At 37.7% G+C, this 23,894-nt stretch overlaps 1 protein-coding gene and 1 long non-coding RNA gene across 6 annotated transcripts in view; one reads left to right on the forward strand and one right to left on the reverse strand.

Annotated features, from left to right (window-relative positions):
* meis1b (Meis homeobox 1 b) overlaps positions 1 to 16,308 on the reverse strand; it is a 64,451-nt gene extending 48,143 nt beyond the window's left edge. For all 5 annotated transcript variants that reach the window (XR_013207835.1, XM_077246705.1, XM_077246723.1 and 2 more), the window contains exons 1-7: positions 15,647 to 16,308; positions 14,088 to 14,308; positions 12,640 to 12,781; positions 12,364 to 12,414; positions 11,874 to 11,924; positions 10,825 to 10,971; positions 1,651 to 1,762 (exon numbers count right to left, since the gene is read on the reverse strand). Coding sequence is in view for 4 of the 5 variants with exons in the window: in XM_077246705.1 (XP_077102820.1) it covers positions 1,651 to 1,762; positions 10,825 to 10,971; positions 11,874 to 11,924; positions 12,364 to 12,414; positions 12,640 to 12,781; positions 14,088 to 14,308; positions 15,647 to 15,658 (736 nt within the window). In the remaining variant the exon portion in view is untranslated. The remainder of the gene's footprint in view (positions 1 to 1,650; positions 1,763 to 10,824; positions 10,972 to 11,873; positions 11,925 to 12,363; positions 12,415 to 12,639; positions 12,782 to 14,087; positions 14,309 to 15,646) is intronic.
* A 740-nt stretch (positions 16,309 to 17,048) lies between these two features.
* Positions 17,049 to 21,063, forward strand: LOC143753919 (uncharacterized). Its single transcript, XR_013207838.1, has 2 exons — positions 17,049 to 17,873; positions 19,142 to 21,063. It is a non-coding gene; the product is annotated as an uncharacterized LOC143753919 (long non-coding RNA).
* Positions 21,064 to 23,894: the final 2,831 nt, after the last annotated feature.

The raw sequence follows: 23,894 nt of genomic DNA on the forward strand, positions 1-23,894 counted from the left end.
TATAAGGTAGATAACATGTTAAAGCTAATTATAAGTGTAAGCACATGGAAAGAAAAAATCTCAGAAGAAAGTCTGAGACTGAGAGAAGGGGCCAGTTGGGGACATATTGGCATGAGTTTCTTGGCTAACAGCAATGGTCTTATTGGGATTATGAAGTCACTCCTTGCAGAACATGCTAATGCGGATAGCAGCACTGCTTTACACAATCAGCAATTAACCCACATTAACATAATACTTCCACTAAACCTCCACTGGCGTGAATAAGGCCGAAGGGGCTGAAGTGCTTGGGTCATTTGTTCACACTGAACAAACTCAGCATACATCCAGGTTCATAGCTCAGCCTCACAGCAGCCCTTCCTGCTACCGCACGACACAACAAACACTCATCCCAAACACTGGGGTGAGGGAACATGAGGGGAAGAAGGAGGGGGATGGACATTAAAAGCCTGACGATAATTGGAAGTATGTGAAAAATGACGTGTCACTTTGGTCAATAAAGATCAAAGGTCACCGTAGGCAGGAGCCCAAACTTGGCACAAAATGTGCTCATTAAGGCATCCAATCAGAGTGTGGCGAGCAACCGGCCATTAGTCATTGGCCATCTGACCAACTCGGCTGGGCCGGCCTCTCTCTTATTACTCTCCCTCTCTGTGGAGGGGGAAAACCGGCGCTGGTAAATAAATCGTTGCTCAGTCATCTGGAACATAATGTGGTCCTTTCTGCTCTCATCCCTGCTTTGCCTGCTGGCTGTGCAGCCCTCAAACTGCTGCCTTGACATCCCTTTCAATAATAAATGAAGTTGCTTTTTGCCTACAGTTTGTTTGAAACCCTCCTCCACTCCTCCATTCGGCACCTCCTACATCAGTTCTCATTGGCGAAACCACACAACTAACCAATCACCATGCCGAACATCTGATGACTCTGTTTATAGTGTGAATTTTACAGACATGACATGAAGTGAGTGAAGTTGGCTTTCATTCCTTTGAGAGGAAAATCCTACCAAGAAGATATCCAAGATTGTTTTTTGAGAATGTATCTTTTCTCTTTGAACAATTCAAAAATCTTGGACTGGAGTATAACAGAACATATAGAGCTTCATCAGTGTAAAATCTCTTTTGTTATACTGTCATCACTAGCGTTTTTCTTCAGACCCCCTGTCCAGATGTGCCCAGAGGAAGGTTCATTAATGCAGTCTTATCACAACCAGCTGATGGACCTACGCCACATCACTGGCCAGCAGCGGCCTAAACATCTGCTTTAACTCTCTCCTGCTCTCTACATACATAAGCTTGGCTTAAGATGGTAAGCTAGACACATCTGCATAGTCAGATGCTGACACTTTCATAGAAACATACTTTTTACACCGCTCTCTGGAATACTTTACTCTGATCGGTCAATCACGTATTGTGCAAACTATACAACTGATCGCTGTCCCATATTTTCGACCCAACTCTGCTACTTCCTCTCGTTTCTAAATCAATATTCAATGTCCTTTGATTTCTTTCATTGGTAAGTAGTTTTTTAACATGCAATATAATTTACAGTCCTGATGACACTGTCAATTTTTTTTATTTTATGATAATGAGTGGGATGACTCTACCTTATCCCATATCCTATACATATGCATCAGAGGATGTCTCAGAACTTTACCTTGTTCGCTGCTGTTGTCCCCGCTGTGCGATGTGTGTCCTCCGCTGGATGGTCCCGGTGTGCCCCCGGAGCGTGTAGAAGCTGTATCATCATGGTCTCTGTTCCATGAGGTCTGTGCGGAAAGAGAGAGAGAGACAGAGAGTAAGGCACACAATCAGGCATCAGATCACAGGAAAACATGCACACGCTATAGTCCCATGTTACAAAGACAGCTGGCTTTATCAGATGTTCCTCATTTTGTTGTTTTTCATCCTCTTATATCAGTCACTACAACTTCACACAGCACTTCAATCAGCAAAGCTTACAAGACTTATAGACCAAACCCAGTCACTGAGCTCTGACGCCACACTGGCTTCCTTAGACTCACACAAAACAAACAGAATGTAGCAAAACAGAAGGCAGGTAAAAATAAAATAAAAATGCAGCACTATTTTAATTAACACAATTAAATTGTAAGTAAAAAAAAGTTGTATTACCCAAGACAGATTATCCATAATCCAGAAACAAAAAATAAAAACAATAAGAGAAGAATTAGCAATAGCAGCTAAGATGTGTATGCCTGTCCCTACACATGAACTGGCTAACTCTGAATACAACAAGAACCAGTCACTCATCTCTTATATCCTAGAGCAAGGGAGGGTATATGCGTGTGTGTGTGTGTGAGTGTGAGGCTGTTCTGTTCGCTTGTCGCTGGCCTAGCGAATCAAAATGAAATCAAATAAGAGCCATTCTCCTTGAAGTTGGGAAGAGGAGGAGGGAAAAAAGATAGAAATCCTATTGACAATTAAGCTTAGGTGTATAATAGAGAGAAAGTGTCAGCTGTTGGCCGGATGGTATGTGGCAAATGGAGCAGACATGGGGATAAAGAGAAGTGGACAGAACAATGGCGAGCCGAGGCCTGCACACACTCAGCCGCATGCAGGGTCTACTTGTACTATAGAACAAAACAGATGTTGCCTCTTATCACAGGGTGCCTCCACAAAAGTAACATTAGTGTGGGAGGAAAATATGAGCATCAGAGATGATAATGCTCAATAGCAGGCCCAGAAAATCTTTAGACCTTTTTTTTTTATACCAATTTTGAGGTGAATATTCAGTTCTTGGCATTTAAACATGGAATAATGTGCTAAACATAGTTAAGAATGGTGTATTCTTACTGAAAGCTGAAAGTATAATCAAAATAGACTTGTTTTGACCTGTCCCCCCCCCCCAAAAAAAAAACCTTTGTATTCATGTGTGATTTGTACTTACACAAATAAGTACTAAGTAATATTACTAAGTATATTACTAAGTACTAAGTAATATTAATTAACTACATGTACTTACTATAGAGTTACGGTTAGGGTTAGAGTTTGGTTTAGGGTTAGTTACTATGTAATTATGCATAATTGGTAACACTTTACTTAAAGCCTTTATGTATAATTTGAATAATTTATATATTTGAATGCATTAATTATGCATTGTAATAAATCTTATAATGCATTGTATGGTCTCATGAATAATTGTAACCACAGTTATAATGCATTATAATACACCATTAGAAAGTAAAATGCATTACAACTCGACAAACAACCAGTATCAGATGTAACAAGGAATCTGTGAATAGTATAATGCATTATGATGTACATTATGAATACTTTTATAATGCGTTATAGACAAATGCTTTAAATAAAGTGTTACTGAATTTACTGCTTTTACTATAGTACATGTATATCACTTTAAAAATAAAGTGTTACCCGAATGTTTCATTATTCATAATTATGTCTAAATGTAAACATAACAAACATAAATGTATAAAGGACAAGCTGTTTGGAAAATGGAAAGTTTTAGCTCTGTTGATTTTATAACTACACTCCTGAAGTAACTAAACATGTAAATATTGATCTCTTCTATTTATACTGTACTCTTAGAATGAAAACCAAACAAAACATTTCTTGGTAAATATAAAAAAAAATAAAAAAATGGAACAAACCAAACTGCAATATGATATATTTGCCACAAGTCTCCTAAAAACTTGTGAGGCAAAATAGTGCCAGTCGCTCAGCAGATATTTTTAAAAAATGTCCAGAAACAGTCACCCAAAAAAAATGGTGTATTCTGCAGCATACCAAAAGTATGCTGTAAGAGGTAATCTAGAACACATGCCCAGGGAGCAAACAGTTAAAACTGAAATTGCCAGTTTCTACAACTCTTTGTAAAAGAAAGAGCGAGAGAGAGAGAAAAAATGGAGGGAACTTGTTTATTCAGAGCTTTGTGGAAAAGAATGGTACAGCACCCTGGAGACCGAGAACCCTAGAGTCCTCACACGTAAAAGGATGTTTTTTTACGCACAACAAATCCCACTTGAAAATATAATTAGAACGGAGAAAATAGCAAACTATTGCATTAACTGTAATTGAACAAAAGAGCAGCAGGGCTTGTGGGAGGCTGTCGCTCGGCCCCATGGGAATGGGGGAGGGTCTCGGTCGAGGGTGAGTGACATCTCCAGGGTGCACTACAGTCTATTTATAACTGCCCCGACAATCTCGTCCACCACAGATCTAACAGCTAATTAATAATATTAAAAAACATCCAGAACGAAGAGCAGTCCGCCGTCGAGCAGAAACCCGGAGGAAACCGCACAGGCGCGTGAGAGAAGGAGTAAATATGTGGGCCAAAATGAACAGCGGGTGGAGGCGGTGTGGATGCAGATGGTTACAGGAGAGATGAGTGCCTGTCCTGCTGCACACAACAACACACTTGATATATTCACTGTCCCTCTAATGAGCTAGCTACAATTTATTCAGTGCTTTTTTCTTTTCTTTTTTTTTAGTGGGGGGGGGGGGGGCTTCATCGCTTCCCCCTCCACGATTTCTCTTCCCTTGCTTCTTTTCTCTCTCCCTCCTCGTGTCATTCTCTCTCTCCAGTGCAGGATGTAGATTAATTCAATGCTTAATTGTTTAGTAAATTCAATTTTCCACATTCTATTCTGCATAGCTTTAGCTAAAGTTCTTAAAGCTGCAGTGCGTAGCCCAGGGAGAAGCGTTTGTCATCTGTGCCTTTCCTTTTTTTCTTTTTTTTTTCATTACCATTTTCTTCCTCCACCACTTAATTCGCCATGAAAAGATTTTCCTTGCTGGAAATTCTGATTCTGCTATGATCGGTGAGGCATTCCAATTCATTGCATTTTCATTGTGTTGGGTCTTAGATGGAAGCTCTCTTTCTCTGCACATTATACACGCACTCATGCAAAGAATATTGGGCTTCCAATTCATTTATAATAATAAAGAAAAATGTTTCAGGTTACTGTAGACTTCACAGGGGAAAGAAAACTCATAAACAGTATATGTTTACAATTTCATGCCACAGTGACTGCTCTCTCACTCTCTCTATTTTTTATTTTTTTTAACACAGACTCACCAGTGTCACATTGTACTAGGCTATTTTTGGTTCCTGGCTTTATCTAGATAGCACAACAAAACGGACTGAGAGAGAGAGAGAGAGAGAGAGAGAGAGAGAGAGAGAGAGAGAGAGAGAGAGAGAGAGAGAGAGAGAGAGAGAGAGAGAGAGAGAGAGAGAGAGAGAGAGAGAGAGAGAGAGAGAGAGAGAGAGAGAGAGAGAGAGAGAGAGAGAGAGAGAGAGAGAGAGAGAGTTTTATATGCCTCATCAAACCAGATTAGCAAAGACACTTGAACAAGCTCACTAAAATACTCAAGCTCTGCTGGGAAATACTTGGGAAGCACAAGGTTCACACATGAACTTTGCCCAGTGGATTGCAACCAGAAACTAAATCTGTTCAGGACACTTGTTTATTTGTTTACCCTGGCTTGTTGATAAGGCTGAGATCCTCAATGTTGATAACAGACCACGTGGCTGTCGGTTCAACTCTGCAGAAAAGCATTAGGGCTTCTTAAATGAATGGATGTGATAATGACATGCACAGAAACAAAAAAGGGAGGGTGAATGCTAGAAAAGTCCAATACCCCAAACACCTCCTTTAACAAATCTTACAAAGCAAAATGGAGCAAAATCGGGGAGGAGGGACTTTTGGTCTACAGAGAAAGCAAAATCTCTTAAAATGGCCTGTGGGTGAGATCTCGTTTCAAAACCAGTAAAGTCGCCCTTAATGGCACTACTGGATAATCACACATGTCCTTTAATTACAAAACTGGCTAAAAGACTTTGGAGTGGAATCCTCAAGCTTCATTTCTCGAAAGTTGATCATTAGACAAAAAACGATGGAATAACTGCGAAGAAGTTTAACTTTGGAAACAACTCTAAAGAATATAATTCAGACAAAAAGTTACACTTAGCATGAAGCAACATTATATGTTTATGAATAGTATATATAAATATGAATAGGGCTAACTTATTTATCTCATCAGCAGATCTTTAAAAAGAGCAGATAACTCGATGCATAACGCCTGTTTTCAATTTAACTAATCAAACACATTTATATAATTTTCCCATGCCACTTTTTCAAAGGGTAAAAATAGTCACGTTTGCTCTTTATATCACTTGTTGAATCGTTGAAAGCAGCCAACATCTCTCCAGATAAAGAACGAGGGATCTCACCTTCTCATTGCTTCAACAAACAGAATGATTAGATCACATCATAATTTTAACATTGCCCTAACATTGCATAACATCAAAAGACGCAAATAATCTGCATTTCTTTAAAAAGAGTGAATAAAAACAGATTTTGTGCACTCAGCTCTAATCCAAAAGTGTGAAAAGATGTTTGCTTGAGCACAAGTGATACATTCGACAGTGAGGATAAAACAGCAACCGAAGGAATCTCTCATGACAGGGAAACATTATTTAAACAACCCCTTTAAAACTCTTCAAATGTTCTCATTCACTACAAGCTGAGCTTAAAAGAAATTGTGCAAAACTATATTTTGAATCACAAATTATTAAGCACAAAAATGGCACAACTTCTGGGTGGCCTCTATGCAATTCATCAATAACATAGCTTATACTCTGTAATAACACCCCTAGTTTTTAAATTGGCCCTGAACAAAACAGCAAGGAAACTGCAAACAGAGAAACTATTCAGCATTTCAATTATTTCAACCCCTCTTCAGGCCGCATGGAATAATCTAAAGAGCCCTCGAGTACTGAAGTCTAAGCACTGCGGAGGTTTTCATGGCATTGAGTTCATTAGCAAATGGCAGTGCCTCTCTGCAATTAAAGACAACTGTGCAAACGCTGCATCCCGTGGAAAAGAGCGTCAGCACGGAGAAAATACGTCACACACAAGTTACCACGAGACAGCCAATCGGAAAACAAATGATCCTGCTTTGAGCTGAGGCACAAGAAGGCAATAAACCTTAAAGATAAAGTCATTACTCTGACGCCACTAAATCTATTGATCAATTATCGTATCAAAATCAGTCAGTCGTGACTAATTTCACTTAAAAATTTCTATGACATAGCACACATAATAATTATAACAAATGAGAGGGAAAAAAAATAATGCATGGGTGATTCTTCAACTGGAATAACTTTTCTGTCTCCAAGGTAGAAAAGAAAAGAAAAGCAAAATAAACCAAAATCATTCTTGTTTTGCAACAATTCTATCATAGTTTTACCCAAGTCAGTTTTAAAGCTTACATTATTAGCGCTTTATACTTTTATTGTTGCTTTTGTAAGTTCTTTTTTAAAGGTTTAAATGTTGAAAAAAATCTCTACCCAGACTTTTTAACTTGATAATTAATGCATAAAAAGTGTTAATGTCAACAAAAAAAAATCAACTTTGCACTATTTCCTAAATTAATCTAATAATTTCAGTTAATTTATTATAAATAAATTAACGGTTAATTTAGTATTTTATAACAAAAAGTCACTGCATTGCCATCACACAAAGCATTTTTGAGAATTAACAATTTTTCCACCATTTACATTTTTTTTTACCAATCAAATCAGTATTTCATCATTTTAATTCAGAAACAAACTATTTGATTTTATGAGTTGGAAGTCAATTGAAGAAAATGTTGAACCTGGTTTAGAAAAAAATAACTAAACTTTCTCCACACTGTAAAAAAAAGAAGATCAATCAACTTAGATGTTTAAGTCATTTCAACTTAAATTACATTAAACTGACTTAAATAATGTTTTGAATCTTGTATAACATAAAAAAGTTGAAAATTGCTTAACTTATTTTGATGAGTTCAAGCAATGTAAAAACATATGTTGTCATAACTTATTGAACATAAAACTTTTTCTAGAACTCATTATACAAAAATACACTTGAAGGTTAATCAAACCTGTGATCAGATCAATATTAGAGAAACATAGTTTGAAACAGTTTAAAAAAAATAGCAAAAAATGTGCCCTTAATTGAAGATGGATATGTGTGTGTGTGTGTGTGTGTGTGTGTGTGTGTGTGTGTGTGTGTGTGTGTGTGTGTGTGTGTGTGTGTGTGTGTGTGTGTGTGTGTGTGTGTGTGTGTGTGTGTGTGTGTGTGTGCCACACTTTACATTAGCGTTCAAATTGTTTAAATAATATACGACTTAATACTACATTTATTTACTCTGTCATTTTTTTGTTTCATTAATGTGGTAATTATACAATATATAGTTGTGGTAGGATCTACTGTACAGGATCCTCCTGACTGAAGACCGGTTTGAAGGGGTTAACTAGTAGTTAACTAGTCCCGGCTCCACTCATACGGCACCTGAGGCTCATATGGCCGCGCGTTTATCAGCGCAATATAGCCCGACGAGGAAAACAACGTGATCCAAACTGGCTGAGCCGCATTCACCAGTTCGAGAGAGAGAGAGAGAGAGAGAGAGAGAGAGAGAGAGAGAGAGAGAGAGAGAGAGAGAGAGACTCTGACTTTTTCACCCCTGCGCTCTGCCCTCCTTCTCTTCACACGATACTTGCAAAACAATGCTAAGCTGGAGTTGAGACATTATTGATTCGATGCTTCAGTGCACGGAGGACGAAAACACAGAACAGCCCTGGACTACAGAGTTTAATAAATTCTATGTATATTTCAGATGTTCTTATGCTGCAGTATTCCTGCTGGAATAAATTGGCCTTTGAATAAATGAACCGCCTCTCTCCCCCAATTGTTAACATTGTTAAGAATTTGCACAAAGGAGATTTTTTTTTTTTCAGTCCAATTCAACTTTATGCCCGAGGGCATATATTAAAAATACATATGGAACGAGATAATGCATGAGCGACGCAAATTCGTTAGGGATGTCACCGCCTAGCAAGCTCAGAACTGTACCCAAAAAAAGAAGATTTTTGTAAAATACAAATAGGTCCTAGAGTCAAATACTCGATGAAGTTAACTTTAACACTGTTAACCAAAAACTGCACAGAGATCGCCCACTACGCATAGTTATCTTAAACTTATTGGTAACATTTTACAGTAAGGTTCATTAGTTAACATTAGTTAACTCGGCTACATCAGTTAACATGAACTAATGAGCTGCACTTATAAAATACTTATTAATCTTTGTTAATGTTAATTTCAACATTTACTAATATTTTATAATTTACTAATACTTTTATTAAAATCTTGTTAACATTAGTTAACGCACTGTAACCTAACATGAACAAACATTGAACAGCTGTATTTTTTTATTAACAAACGATGACAAAGATTAACAAACACAATAACAAACGTATTGCTCATGGTTAGTTCAGTTAAGATCGTGGTTAAATTAGTAAGATCTAATTTTAAGCAGTAGGCCTACAATCCTAAATAACGGCTTTATGTACAAGTCATAATAAAACCAAAACAGATCCTACCTCGCATTAGCAAACTTTTGAAAAGTTGGCCGGTTTAAATAGGGAAATCAGACTTTCAGGAAAGATGTAAACACCTAAGCCCTAATATTAAAACGTTAGACGTCATCAAGAAAAAAAATATATAGGTCACGTCTTCATCTTAATGTCAATTAAAGATCTGAATTCGTGCCCTCGAGCAAAGCATAAATTGCTCTTATCAAGTTATACCTGCATACCCAGGGGTCTTCAGCCTAATTTATTTCTATCGCTTAGATTAATCTCTGCTCAAAAGTAAAAAATAAAAAATAAATGCCCACATGCCATTAAGTTTTGTTAAAAGAGTTATAAACACAATTGACATCATGCTATTTAATGCTGCAGTTGAATTAGATGCATTATCTGCACAGATCTGCTCATTAACATAATCATTAATACAGCCGAGATAGAAGACTAAAGCAACCAGAGGTCGTTTTATTAAAGCCTTGTTTAGTAATGAATGGAACAGGGGTTTCTCTTCCTCATATAAAAGCTGGTGGCACACATTAGAAAGATAAAACTGCTCAATGCTTTATTCGACCACTCAGCCATATGGAAGATGACGGATTTAAATTATTTAGCCTAATCGCTTCATTACTTTTTATGCTTGTGAATCCACTAATCCCCTTAATATAGCCACTTTTTTTAAACAATTGCCCCTCACAGAATTAATATTATTAATTAAAAAATAGGTAGCCTATATTTTAAATAAATATAATCGACGTGTTGCGCTACAAGCAATGGACACGTAGCCTACAAGTTCAATTAAAAAGTGCGTAAAGTTCAAGAAACATCAAAGAATCCACCAGCACAAGCTTGCGAATATTAAAAAAGCACAGAGACACAGAATTCCATAAAGATAGATTTTCCTATATAGAACACAGAATACTGTATGGCACAGTAGCTACTGCTCAAACATGAACGCGCATTGCTTATGCTATTCAAAGCGATGAGAGTAGAACTCTGAGCAAATGCGCGCTCTTGTCTGAGGAAAAACCCTGACAAGGCAACTAATGAAGCGTGAACAACAGCAGAAAACCAAAGCACCAAATCTCTAAATGTCTACTATGGCTATGTCTCCATTAGCTTCGTAATATTTCCGTAAAATACCATAGATAGCCTAACCATTTGGTATGATTAAAAAAAAAGGCAGACGAGAGAAAAGAAGAGGGAAAGGGCTAAATTAAAATCGACAAGAAACAGGTCAAGTTTATGGCAATGCTTTCACGAGCTAATCTCCTCGGGTCAGTTCCGGGATCAAACCGTAATGAAGCAATAATGGGCCACATTATTCCAAATTTTTCAATCCGATGGAATTTAAAAGCCTTAATCGTATGCAAATAACGCCGAGCAGAGAAAGTGACCCAAAAGACAATCTGAATGGCCGGGAAAGAAATGAACTCCTTCACGTACCTGATCAAGGGGCCCCGATGATCTTGTAATTTCTTCACTGTCTGATTTTGATCCTCCTTCTCTGTCGTCTATAACCAAGTCGATGGGCATCTTTCCCTTCAAACAGCTGATGTACCGATGACAGAAATTGTCACAAAGTTCATGTACCTATAGATACAAAAGGAAGCAAGGGGGGGAAAAAATCACAAAGGGTCATCACAGCGAGTTGACAAGTGCATCCAGAACTCCTATTGACATGGAAAACCTCTCCCAATGGCCTTCTCTGATAGCTATCAGACGCATGCAGAATGGGAAATAACTTTACTCCCTCTCAAAATAGAGATATCGCAGAAAATTGACACTGACAAGACGACTCACTGGCAACACCGTATTCAACACCCGTGTTAAATTCATCTGCTCCCGGGGTTGTGGTCATTAGAGAGATGGCCTGCTTGACTGACATTTAAGGTAAACTGTTTAATTTCGTCCAGTTATTTCATTACCACCTCTTTACAAGGGTATAATATGGTGGATGACATTCAGTGGCGAGAGGAGAATTCTTCATGTATGGCTGAATGCTCGAAATATCGCTTTGCCGCGTTATCTCAGCACACATAACCCCAGAGGCTCATGCAAATATCAGGAGACTTGCGGCCAATGGTTATTATGTGTATTCAATACTGTAAAACCATATGGTTTGGCGATAAATTACTTGATAGGCTAACTCTCGTCGTGGAAACAGGTGTTGATAAAATTCCTCCATGTTGTATCGCTGATAACAACCGCTGATAATCAACATGGTCGACTTCATCATATCATATAATCATATAGGCCTAATAAATTAACAAAACACCGATAGCTGGCACAACAAGCAGAGAAACACTGAAATTACTGCTCTGGAATATCTGTGGCCGTGGAAGCAGGTTGCATTGTAATTAAACTCGGAGGAGAAATAGGCAGCGTGATTGATTTTGACACTAATTACAACAGACCAGGAAAAAATACATTTATGCAGATGAGGCCCATAGGTTTGAAGTGAGGACTGGCCAGTTGGGGGAAACTTTGATTACCTTTTCGAGCTCCAAAAGATGAAACCGTAAAACTTGAATGGCTTGTATCATCTGGGGGGAATGAACAAACGAAGAAAAAAGGGGTTCACTTTAAAGGTGACGGAATCAACAGCCCCAGGACAATTACAAACGATAGTTACACAATTATGTGATTTATGACATCTAGGATAATTTACGACATAAGATTACTATCTAGGCAATGCATGGCAATTAAATCAGATTATACTTCATTTATGAATACATTATCAGTGTAATCCATGCTGTAACTAGGGGGATGTGTGTCCTCCATCAACATAAGCTTCAATGCTAAGAAATAAATTGTATTTAAATTCAACCCTTACCAAAAAAGGAAAGAAAAAAAACTAAAACGGTAGTTATCCATAACAATTAGCAATGGTAAGAAATCAACAAAACTTTCTGAATAGTTCATAAAAGTTTAAAATTAAAACTCTTGCAGGCAAATACAAAATAATAATACAAATTTACTCACCAAATTATCCAGCTCAGGGTTTGATGAAAATAGCGGCTTTTCTGCTCGAATCTGAGACGATATGAATGTAAATAATTTAAAATTGTGAGGAAAAAAATACGTTCATTTAAAAAAAAAACGCAAATTGATTTGAAATGCATTGATTAGCTCATGTGTTTATTAATGCAAAATTAATATCAAGTATTATTATAGCATGGTATAAAGTTACAGACAGTACAACAACTACACATTAAAACATGCACAACCTTTTTTTTGCGCAATAAAACAGTTTCTGACCTGTTTTGCGAACACTGCTATATCTTCATTGAAAGACTCTGATGAACACACATCGCCTCCAGCCACACCGGGCTCTCTAGGTGTGCAAGTGGCTAATTCACATTTCTCAAAAATCAGTGCTAGAAGTGGGAACAGAGGGTGCCTGGAATAAAAACACAAAGGTCACTGCTGGGGAAGCTCTGGATTAGCACACGATACTTTATAACACTTCACAACTCATTCTCATTGTATAAGAACGCATGATAACAATCTCATTTGTGTTTGAGAAGTTCATATTTAATTAAATAATTTAATTTATGTCAGCAAACAAAACTGCTTGAGTACCACTGCGCCACGATAATATGGTGAAAGTGTTTATGTCGATTCATTTTCTTGCGACTTGCGTTATAACGAGCTTGTTAGTTGTGCATAATACTGTGTCAAATGTAAACTGGATTGCTGAACGTATTGTCAATATAAACAGCGGTCTACAAGGTTGGAGCACCTTAAATGCTTGCGTTGATTCTAGGCCAAGCATGCAGTTGTAACGTGGTTCAAATAGTGGGCCTATATCGTGAGTACATTTTTAGGTACGTATCTAATCCATAATGAATGAGAGGAAGTTCTATAGCTTGTTACTGAATTCGTATAAATTTCTGTTTCGAACGGCAACCATATTTATATACGGCACTGTGACGAAAACTATTATGCTCAAGCAGATTTTGTATGCCAGGCGCTTTTGGAGTCACTCCGCACTTATTTTCACATATTAGAACATGTGCATGAGAAAAAAAATCCTTCATTGTTTTTAGGAGTGTTTATAGTATGGGAATCACTTCTGTGCGCATCTGTCCAAAATATGTATTTTATCCATTTAACAAATAAACAGGCCTGATGTTAACAATTAAAAAGTTAGCTGAAATAGCCTATAACATAGCCTACACATCGATGTTTTATCAGCAACAATTTTTGGTTGCACTTTTTTTTCATTAGCTACTAAAAAATATATATAAAGAATATAAAATAAGTAATTACCTGGGTTAAGGTTAGATTTAGGGGTAGGTTAAGGGTTAGTACTGAGTTATTACTCATTTATTGTAAATACTATACTACGTGCATAGTATGTATATGGGGAACAGGACTGTAAAATAAAGTGCTTCCCGATTTTTTAAATGAAATATTTACCCGACTTAAATATTGAAGTCTAAAACTAAACATTAGTAAGAAATTTAAAACAACAACAAAAACATGTCAGAAAAAGAAATGCAAAATAAACAGTAACACATGTTTTTAAAAGGATGAACTCATCCAAAAGTAAGGGGGGGGGGGGGGGGCTTTTAGAAAAACAAAAACTAAACATTCATGGCGCCTCAAGTTCTCAATATGTTTTACAGAAACTATTACGGGTGGAATAATGTGTTATGGGGAAACTTCATCATAAAATATATGTCTTGGCTATCTCCACGTACCCGTAAATGGAGTCTTTATCTCTTTTTAGAGCGTCATTGACGGACGAGCCCATGCTGGGCGGCATGGCGTTGGTGTGGGCTGTGTGCGGGTACTGGTGGGAGTGGAGCTGGGGCCCGTGGTTCAGGTGAACAGCCTGCATGGATCTGGCAGCGTGCGGGTCCCCGTACATCGTGCTCGGGATTCCTACTCCGTCCATCCCATAGTGGGGTATGTCTTCGTACTGCACACACACACACGAAGGGCAACATTCCCATGTTGTCACTTGTATCTCTTGCAGAATGCATAAATAGAAAGAAAAAAACTACACTAAAAGGAAATATGAATGGCAGCTACATCGGATGTTCTCGGACTAAAAAATAAATAAGGCTTTTGCGAAATGAAACACTTTGTTCTGGTATTACAAAGTAATTAAATATATCAATGAACATGCATACCATCTCGTGTTTCTTACACTATGCGCAAGAAACACCATTTATTGATTGCAGAAGCTATCATGTGATTTTTGATTAACAGACAGACTTAGAATGTAGCGTCGGACACATTCACATGAAGTACTGAGCTACAGCTTTATTGAGATCATCACAAAAAATATCACTTCTTATGTGCATTTTATATTTTCACGAGTTCAGCTCGAGTAACAGGCAATGTCATGTGCATGCAATAACTGTGTATTATATTATTGTCAAACTAAATGCATTACATGCTTCTTCAAATATTAACATATCTGCAAAACTATTAAGATTAGTCTGATTAAACACAAATTTACGTTGGTCATTCGAGCCTTCCAGTTAAATGGAATATTTTATTAGAGACATTGATCATTTATCGTAACTATTATAAGTGTAATGATATTGCAATATAGGAAAGTGTGATGATGAGAACATGACACTTTTGAATTCTAAATCTACAGAGGTGTAAGCAGGACAGCAGGGAGCTGTTGTAGTTCCACCATCAAAAGCAAAAGGTCGGAGGGTTGAGATGAAATCTACTTTGTGATTGTTTACATTTGATTATAAATGCAAAGTAAAAAGTGGCCAACCAGTAAATGTCAATTTTACAAGTTCAAGCGCACAACTGTTTCATTGTACTGCTATTTGAAAGTGAATGTTATTATATAGAATATAGTAAAAAAAATAATAATAATAATACAGCTCGGTTGAATTTGCTCCCTATTAATATTCCTGCACAGTGTGTTATCATAGCATGTATTATGATAAGTTTTAGTTATGAAAGTTGAACTATTCAAATAGTTTAAAACCTTTAAATAATTTGGCCTTTTGAAGAGATACTTGCAGTGCGTTTAGTAAAAGTAGTTAAAAAAATAGGAATTGCTCCCTGTCAAACGTAAATAGAAAGTATCATATTTTTTCCTAAATTGTTTCAGTGTCCCAAAAGGGACATGCACGCAAGTGAGCGATGTAAAAAAAGAAAAGAAAAAAAGAAAAGTTGGCAGGCAAAAGAAGAGAAAGGTTGACTGCGAGACTGTCATCGGCCACGTTTCAGTATTTCCAACTGCTTTCAGCAATACGGAGTCGAAGAAACTTTTCGGGATACGTACCCTCTGCGCCATCGCCCTCCACACTCCCTCGTCTTCCTTTAATCAAAAATATATCCCCTATCAGGCCAGGGTGAATGGGAAATAAACACGCAAATTCCAAATGCGGGATATGTTTTCCCCCTAAAAAATCCAAACGCCTTTTTCAAGCGAGCGATGAAGCCAGTCCTTCACCACAAGTTCAGCCAGGCGCGTTAGGCGATAAGTCCCCTTCGCTTTCTTTCCCCTGGACAGCGACAAGGATCGACCGAAATCTTCTTTTCCAAAGCAGTATGAAAACAGCCCCTCAAACAAAACTAGCGCATCTCATGGCTTTTTGCCACTCCGGCTGTCAATCAATCAAACGCGAGCTTGTCAAAGTGCTGAATGAATGATGATCCTCTGCGCGCTTCCACTGGTTAGCACCCCTAACGAGAATACTACTCAAAAGCACAAAAATGAAGCTCTCTCTCGTTTCTTTGATCACTCTCGGCTCCTGAGTTGATTTTTTATGCAATAGCTTCTAAATGAGATCAAGAGGAGGTGGGCTGATAATTCTGGCTTAGTTTTTCTTAAAGGAGCCACGATCGATGCTGCGAGCTGCCTTTCTCCGTTTGTGTACAATGAGTGTGTGTTGAACGCGGCTCAGCAGCTGAATCTGGACCAGACTGCAGAAACCCGGAAGTAGTGGTGGCCATAACAGGTCGCGTCTTGCACAATGCGATGGGCCACATCAAGTTCCAGCCAAAGCAGGGGGGTGAAATGTGTGGGACGCAGAAAAGCGCAGACCACAACCACGATTCAACATGAGCCGAGATATAATAACATGTACAGACCGCTTTGTGCTTTTTGGTCGACGGCATTGCGTTCATAATTCATGCCAAAACGTACAATATATAAAGTCATGTACGTGTTTACATAAAAGCAGTGACTATTTGGGGAGCCTGGACTCTTTCACACCAAGTCACTCTCAACACTGCTTATGTGTATTATCAGTTGTGATTTTAGAATCTATTTACAACTGTCGAGAAACTTGGACACCCTGTTTAAGCCGCGTAAAGAAGTTTACCCACGCGTCGTGTGCTATTACGCGGAACCCTATAGAAATGTACTCCGTCAATAATACGAAAAATCAGGGGTTCTTATGCCATATGCCTATTTACTTTACATTTCACACGAACATGATTATTCAGAAACAGCATATGCTGCACTTCAGCAGTGCTGCGCGCGCTCTGAGCCAAAACACCCCTGCCATTTGTGAATGGGCTCATCCACTTACTGTAGGATCTTAGGAGTTTTGGTGCAGTGTCCAATGAAAGCGTGCTACAGTGAATCAAGCCGTCTATTGGTTCAAAGAATGATCAATCATTAATTTATCTCTCGATATGCTTCCATAAATAAAGAAAGGGTGGAATGAAAATACTGTAATCTGGAGGGAAAATGTATTCTTCGTATTCTGTTTTGTTCTATGCTCTCTCTCTCTCTCTCTCTCTCTCTCTCTCTCTCTCTCTCTCTCTCTCTCTCACACACACACACACACACACACACACACATAGTCTCCTTCTCTCTCCCATTCAAACACACATAATACTCATGGAGACAAGATATTCATTATTTTTAATATCTAAATATTTATTTATTTTTTGTAATTTGCTCATTCACTCTTTCTTACCATCATAGTTCTATTCCTCATTTAAAGTTGCGGATATAACTTTTTATCAGTCTACAAAAATGTGCAACATATTCCCTTTTGCTTAAACAGTTTGGAGAAGTGCTTTGTGTTCTGGTAAATTTCAAAATACATCTCCCCAAATAAAGGAATCTCGTTGTTATTATAAATAATACATCTTCCACAAAATGCTCAAAAGAAGGCTGAATAAGCGGATTTAAACACACACTGACTGATGTAGGCTGAAGTGCACCATTGTGGGCAATACAACTGACCCGGTGACAAGGTGTATGAAGTTTGTCTGAGGAGGATCTGTCATCGATCAGAAGCGATTAATGCAAGGAACAGTGTCTTATCAGCTGCCACGAGCATCACACAATCCTCGCTTCCCGCGGAAGAGCCGCGCGTATTTACAGGCATGAAATTACCTCAAATCTCCAAAGCGCACGGCAAACGAAGGGTGCGCGCCGCGCGGTGCGGAATCTGATGTGGACTTTAACACAAATGAAAGGAGGATTCGTGAAGCAAATGTAACAGATATTCCCAACTCCGTACAACAGGCAATCACGCACGCCTTTATTGGTAAGTAGCTATTGTCTTTTCCAAGTCTACTATAAAGTTTTAGTTTATCTAACATATTGTTTGTTCAACATTTTTTTTTATAATTTCAATTAAGTATGTACTATAGTTGTAATGCATATTGTGATGTATACAATATGCATGAAGTCAACTCGTTTGTTTTATTGATGTTTGTAATCTTAACATTAGTTTTGTCTCTGTCTCAATTATGTGAGAACCAAACGGCATGACTTGAAAGCTGTACTTACCCAAACGCTTAACTGCTGTCACAGTACCAGAATAGCATTATAAAGTAATTAAGTTCCTTCAATTAGCATCTATAAAAGGACGCAATAGAGCACAATGAGGGCACGGACTTTCACTGTTTAGGTTGCCTTTTAGTGAGGGTCAGCAGATTTTAGCACGCCTCACTGAGTTAATGCCATCATTTCGGATAATTTGGGCTTAGAAAGAGATGTGAATCGTTCGACGTAAAATGTTTCAAAATAAGTCCGACTGTTTACCGAGAAAACTAAACGGGCATTATATCACATGGAAAGCACTGGCGACATTTGTACATCTACGCAATAGGGTTGAGTGTGTTTCAAAGTATCCATTTAGGCTTAATTTAATTATTAAAATGATGGTAACACTTTATTTTACAGTGTCTTTGTTACATGTAAGTAGTTGGTAATAACTATAAATTATTGACAATTACATGCAACTTACCCTAAACCAACCTTAACATTATATATGAAGTAGCTACATGTAGTTAATTAATATCACTCAGAACTTACATGTATAAATACAGTTTAACAAGGACACCTTAAAATAAAGTTACACTTTATTTAACAGTGTCCTTGTTACGCATGTTACATGCAGTTACTATAGTAATAACTATAAATTATGCATAACTACATGCAACTAACCCCAAACCAAACCAGAACCCTATAGTAAGTTCAGTATGTAGGTAATTATTATTACACAGTATATATTTACAATCTAACACGGACACCTTAAAATAGAGTGTAACCAAACAAAGTAACAAACTTATTTAATTAGGAACACGTGCACCAAGTATTTAGTACACATATTAAGTATAGATATACAATAAATATATCTAATTTTAGAACAAGGGATTTTTGAACAATTCGGCTGTTGCTTTTAGCAGATTTGAGTCACTCTTGTAAACAAGAACGTGTTGGAACGCATGAAGACGTGGATGTTTATTACAAAAATGTTCCCATTCTGCCTCAATATTTGTTATTCATTTGAATCTTTCTCTCCCTAAGTCGCTATTGAAAGCAACATGCCGCTGTGGTTCAGAAGTCAAACGGAGGTCATCCTTTATTTCCCCCCACAGCGATCAGCGACCAGGGGCCAGTCAGCAGTGAACCCTGCCTTCTCCACCACTGACAACTGCATGGAACCTACAAGACTAGTGGGAATGGGTAAGACGCATGGGAGAAAACAGCAGGCTACTAACTTTCTTTTTTCTATCTTTCCACTGCTTGGTTATAATGCTCTCACAGCGTGTTTCAAGTGCTTGTCAAATTTGAAATGTTTGAATATTCAAATAATCATTTAGCTACTCTATGCGTTTCCTTCTCCGAGCGCACAACGGAGACGTTTTAGACAACTAGCAACTAAAATAAGTGAATCTTTATTTACTAATCGTGTGGGAAATTAAATCCATGTTCCTGCATGGCAAGATTATGACGACGAAACTGTGGAACTAAAAAACTCTGTGCACTTTTGATGGTTCGTATGTTTTCCAGGCTACGTGAATGAATCAAACACGCGCACTGCGTCCAGGAATTTTAGGAACAATTAGTCGGAGGGGGGAAACAATGGCTAAAATAATTTTTATGCAGGTGTAGTGTAAAAACTAGATTAAGGCTATTTACTTACGTTTTATTAGTTGGAAATATTACAAAAAGAAGCGCTAAGCTAATTTGTTTATTTCATGTTTATTTATAGGGCTAATTAATATTAGAAAGTGTGTTTTTATTTTAATTTCGCTTTGTGATTTTATTTGAGCATACTTTTTTTGTTTTATTTAGCTTGATCTTATTTATTTTCAAATCCTTCTCAATTGAGAAACGTACTGCAGGCCAATTGGATTTGCAATAATGTAAACTACTACAGAAGATCCAAAAGAAAAACATATTTTTCATATGCAAAGGCTCGCAGTGACCTGTATGCTTGATCATGTGCGCCTTCTACTGGAAACATACTGAATTTTCTTTCTTTGTTTCTTAATGAGAGACGCAATCCCTTTTCTGACATGCACAAAAGCAGGAGATTTGCCGTCAATAATATCGCTCTAATCTTAAATAATAGTTAAAATACTCATTCTTAGTTTATTAATGATAATAATCAATTATGAGAATTTAGGAGACTGCATGAATATTTAAAAGTAGCCTACTTGACAAAGTTTGATGGCGCATCATTGTGACAGACCCGTCAAAGTTTAAAAATCTGGCAACTTACTCTTAATTCAGCTTAATCTTTATTATTTTAAGTTTATTCTTCCATTCCAATCTGCATTGTTGATCGCATGTTGTGATACTGATGTAACCATTTGGATATTTGTGTTAAAAACAAATCATCAGAAAATGTCCCACTATTCGTCTGTGTTCACCTATTAATTAGCAAAAAATAATAATTAAAATAAATTGCGCGTTGACTTCTTGAGGTTTTCGGCTGTAAATATTTTTTCTGTTTTCCCGTAACTGATTAACATCAATTAGGAATAAGTAAAACAAAAACAGTAATATTAAAATTACAAATCTTAAATAAATAAAAATGAATATGCAGGTATTTATAATGCCTTTCATCTACGCGCGCTTGTGTCAACAAGAACAATGAAAAACCAAACAACAGAAGGGTCAACAACACTTCACAAATTATACGACACCGTTTACGTTCTTACTTGAAGTATTCAATATTATAATCAGGTTTAATATGGCTTATTATTGGATTTTACACAAAAAAAAGTGCATGGCCAGTTTAAAATAACATTAATAGATTATTAGTGAAGAAGCATAAAGTAAAGCACTTGTGAGATATCAGTATGTTGTTACATTTGTGAAGTTTGTACAGTTGAATTGAATTGTTTTGTTGAGAATGCTTAAACTAATTCGTGATCAATGAAACGAACACTGTAAATGTCTGAAAATGAGATTTCTATTAAAAAAACACAAATACTGCACTTGAATTTGTGTTTTTATTGTTAACATCAAGTTTTCACATGATTTCTAAATTTGTCAGCTTTGCCTGTTGACACAGTTGGGATCGGAAAATACCGTGTCTGAGTCTCTGAGAGTGTGGTGTGCTCAATCCCACCCTTTCTCTTGGTCTATCAGCTATAAGTGCCAAAACATTTGTCACTTGAGTTATTATTTCAGGTGTGCTAATGGGCTCAGAGCCACGAGAGAGGAGGAGAAGGTGGGAGAGAGAGAGAGAGGGGGGGGGCTGAAGGAGAGGGGGTTTGATTAGTGTGATTTCATTTGACCGGAGCCTATAGCCACAGGCTGGCAGAGCCCAGAGGTGAAAAGAGTAGGCCGCTGCCCTCAATGAGAGATAGCGAGAAGGGGAGAACGAGAACGACAGAGGGTCTGTGACGCCTAAGCCAATCACAAAGTGCAGGGATGAGTCTCACACCTCCGGAGGAGGCTGTGAATTGATCAGCACCTTTGAGAGAAAGAGAGAAGAGGGGAAAAAAAGGAGGGGTGGCGGCAAAAGAGTGCTTTTGCGGAGGACGTGTGAAGACCCGTATATTCGTGCAAGGACACAGGGAGAGAGCCAGGCCTGGGCTCAGAGTACCAGCACACACTAATGAGTCTCTACACGGCCAAGTCTTCATATCAAGACCATCCTTGAGGGCCGGGTCAGTGCGCTTCATGTGCATCCTCACATTCAGAAGTTAGAGGGCACTTCTTTGCATGTACTGTACAATCCCACTAATGCCAACTAAGATGGACTATAAATCCGGTAACCTGAAAAGAAGTTATATTTGTCAAAAATATTATGAGCCTGACTACACCAACACAAGGGTGGTCTACAACACAATGGTGGTCTGAGATTGAAATAGCTCTTCAAAACCTTGTTTGCTAAGCATATTGATGTATATTATATACATATTGAAACAATGTCGAAAGCGTTCTTCCCTTTATAGCCAGTATAGCCTTTCTTTTGCATCATAATATGCTTCTTGATATTGCAAAGCAGGTAGTGTTAAGAGGTCCTCATCTTCATACAGAAAGCTTTTTATTGGACCAAAATTTGGACACGCCCATGGGTGCAAGATGAGTCATCAATATTTTTGGTCTGTTTCTATTTATTTGAATCATGTCTATCTGCTAAATTAAGTTAAGTACACTGGCATATTGATGATCTCGATGCTAACAGACAGAATAAAAGCCAGACAACTGCAATTTTGTTTTAAAAAAAATAATATAAAATGTACTACTACAATGTCATACAATTCCATACAGTATTACTCAATGTTGATTGAGTAATAATTGTAGGGACATTCCTCATCTGGAAAGCATTTTATCTGATCAAAATTTGGACACGCCCATTAGTGCAAGATGAGTCATCAATATTTTTGGTATGTTTTTATTTATATTAATTATATAATTAGTCTTTTTACTAAATTAAGTACAGTATATTATCTCACTGTCAACAGACATGGAATAAAAGCCAGCTTACTCTAATGTTGGTTAAAAAAAATAGATTGAAAATGAAATGTACTACTACAATATCATACAGTGAGTGATTTTTGCTTTTTTTCTTGCTTTTTATGTACAGCACTTTGGTCAACCAAGGTTGTTTTAAAGGTGCTATATAAATAAACAGAATTGAATTGAATACTACAACAAGGTTGATTGAGTATTAAGGGGAGGGACATCCTCATCTGGAGAGCTTTGGACACGCCCATTAGTGCAAGATGAGTCATCGATCTTTTTTGTTTGTGTTTATTTTTTTATTATGTCTATATGCCAAGTTAATTTAAATACACTAGCAAATAAATTATCTCTATGACAACAGTCATGGAATAAAAGCCATGAAGAAAAAAAAAATACTATTTAATTTTAATAGTTACAAAAGTTTTGATTGATGAGCTAGCTCAAGTTTTTGTTGTTTTTTTATTAGTGAAACAAAAGACCTCACCTGTGGATCAATATGAGGAAAATGGTAGCCTTCAAGTCAACCACGCACTCAATCAAGCAAATATTTCTGGAGTTGGTCATTAGCTCTTTGAAGCACTGGAGTCCCCCGGCTAAACTTCATAGCTGTGCGGTGTAGAAGGTTGGTGCGCTTGGGTCCCTGGGGGCCACACTCTTGCCCTGGGGTAGGCCACAATCGCTGAGGCTTCTGACCCAAACACTCCACACTTTGATTGTAGACGCTCTCGATTAACAATAGACTGAATGGGCTCTGACGCCGTGGGTCTCGCCGAGTCCCTAATGGAAACTTAAACCAGAAAGAGAGAGAGAGAGAGAGAGAGAGAGAGAGAGAGAGAGAGAGAGAGAGAGAGAGAGAGAGAGAGAGAGAGAGAGAGGCACTCCAAGGTGATACAAGCTGCAAACATTAGCCTGAACATCGCTGGTCGTGTGCTGATCTGGAGATTTACAGTTTATAAAAAGTAACAACATTAACATCAAAAATTGTGTAATGAATTGACATTACAAAACAAAACGGGTTCACCAGAGAAGGAATTTTCAGTATCAAGGTGAGCCTCTCATGCCACGGGAAAGCAGGACTGCGTTTGTGAACAAATGGTGTGGGAACAGGAGCGTCGAGCCGGGTCACAGGGAATGTGGTTTACACTGAGTGAAGTTTACACCACTGTCACATGCAGCACCCTGTTAAATGAGTTTACAGCTCAATTCAACAAAAACAACTTCAGTTAAGGTGATAACTACAACATGGTAATGCCACAACACCCTTTAAACATATACAGGAAACTGACAGCTGAGAATTGATGTTATAGCAAGACCTTAAAGATTTACACAATCGTTCAAAAGTTTGGATTCG

This window comes from Siphateles boraxobius, unplaced genomic scaffold (assembly GCF_051911475.1).
Source record: "Siphateles boraxobius isolate OS27281-9 unplaced genomic scaffold, OSU_SipBor_1 104, whole genome shotgun sequence".
In the NCBI taxonomy this organism is placed as follows: domain Eukaryota; kingdom Metazoa; phylum Chordata; class Actinopteri; order Cypriniformes; family Leuciscidae; genus Siphateles; species Siphateles boraxobius.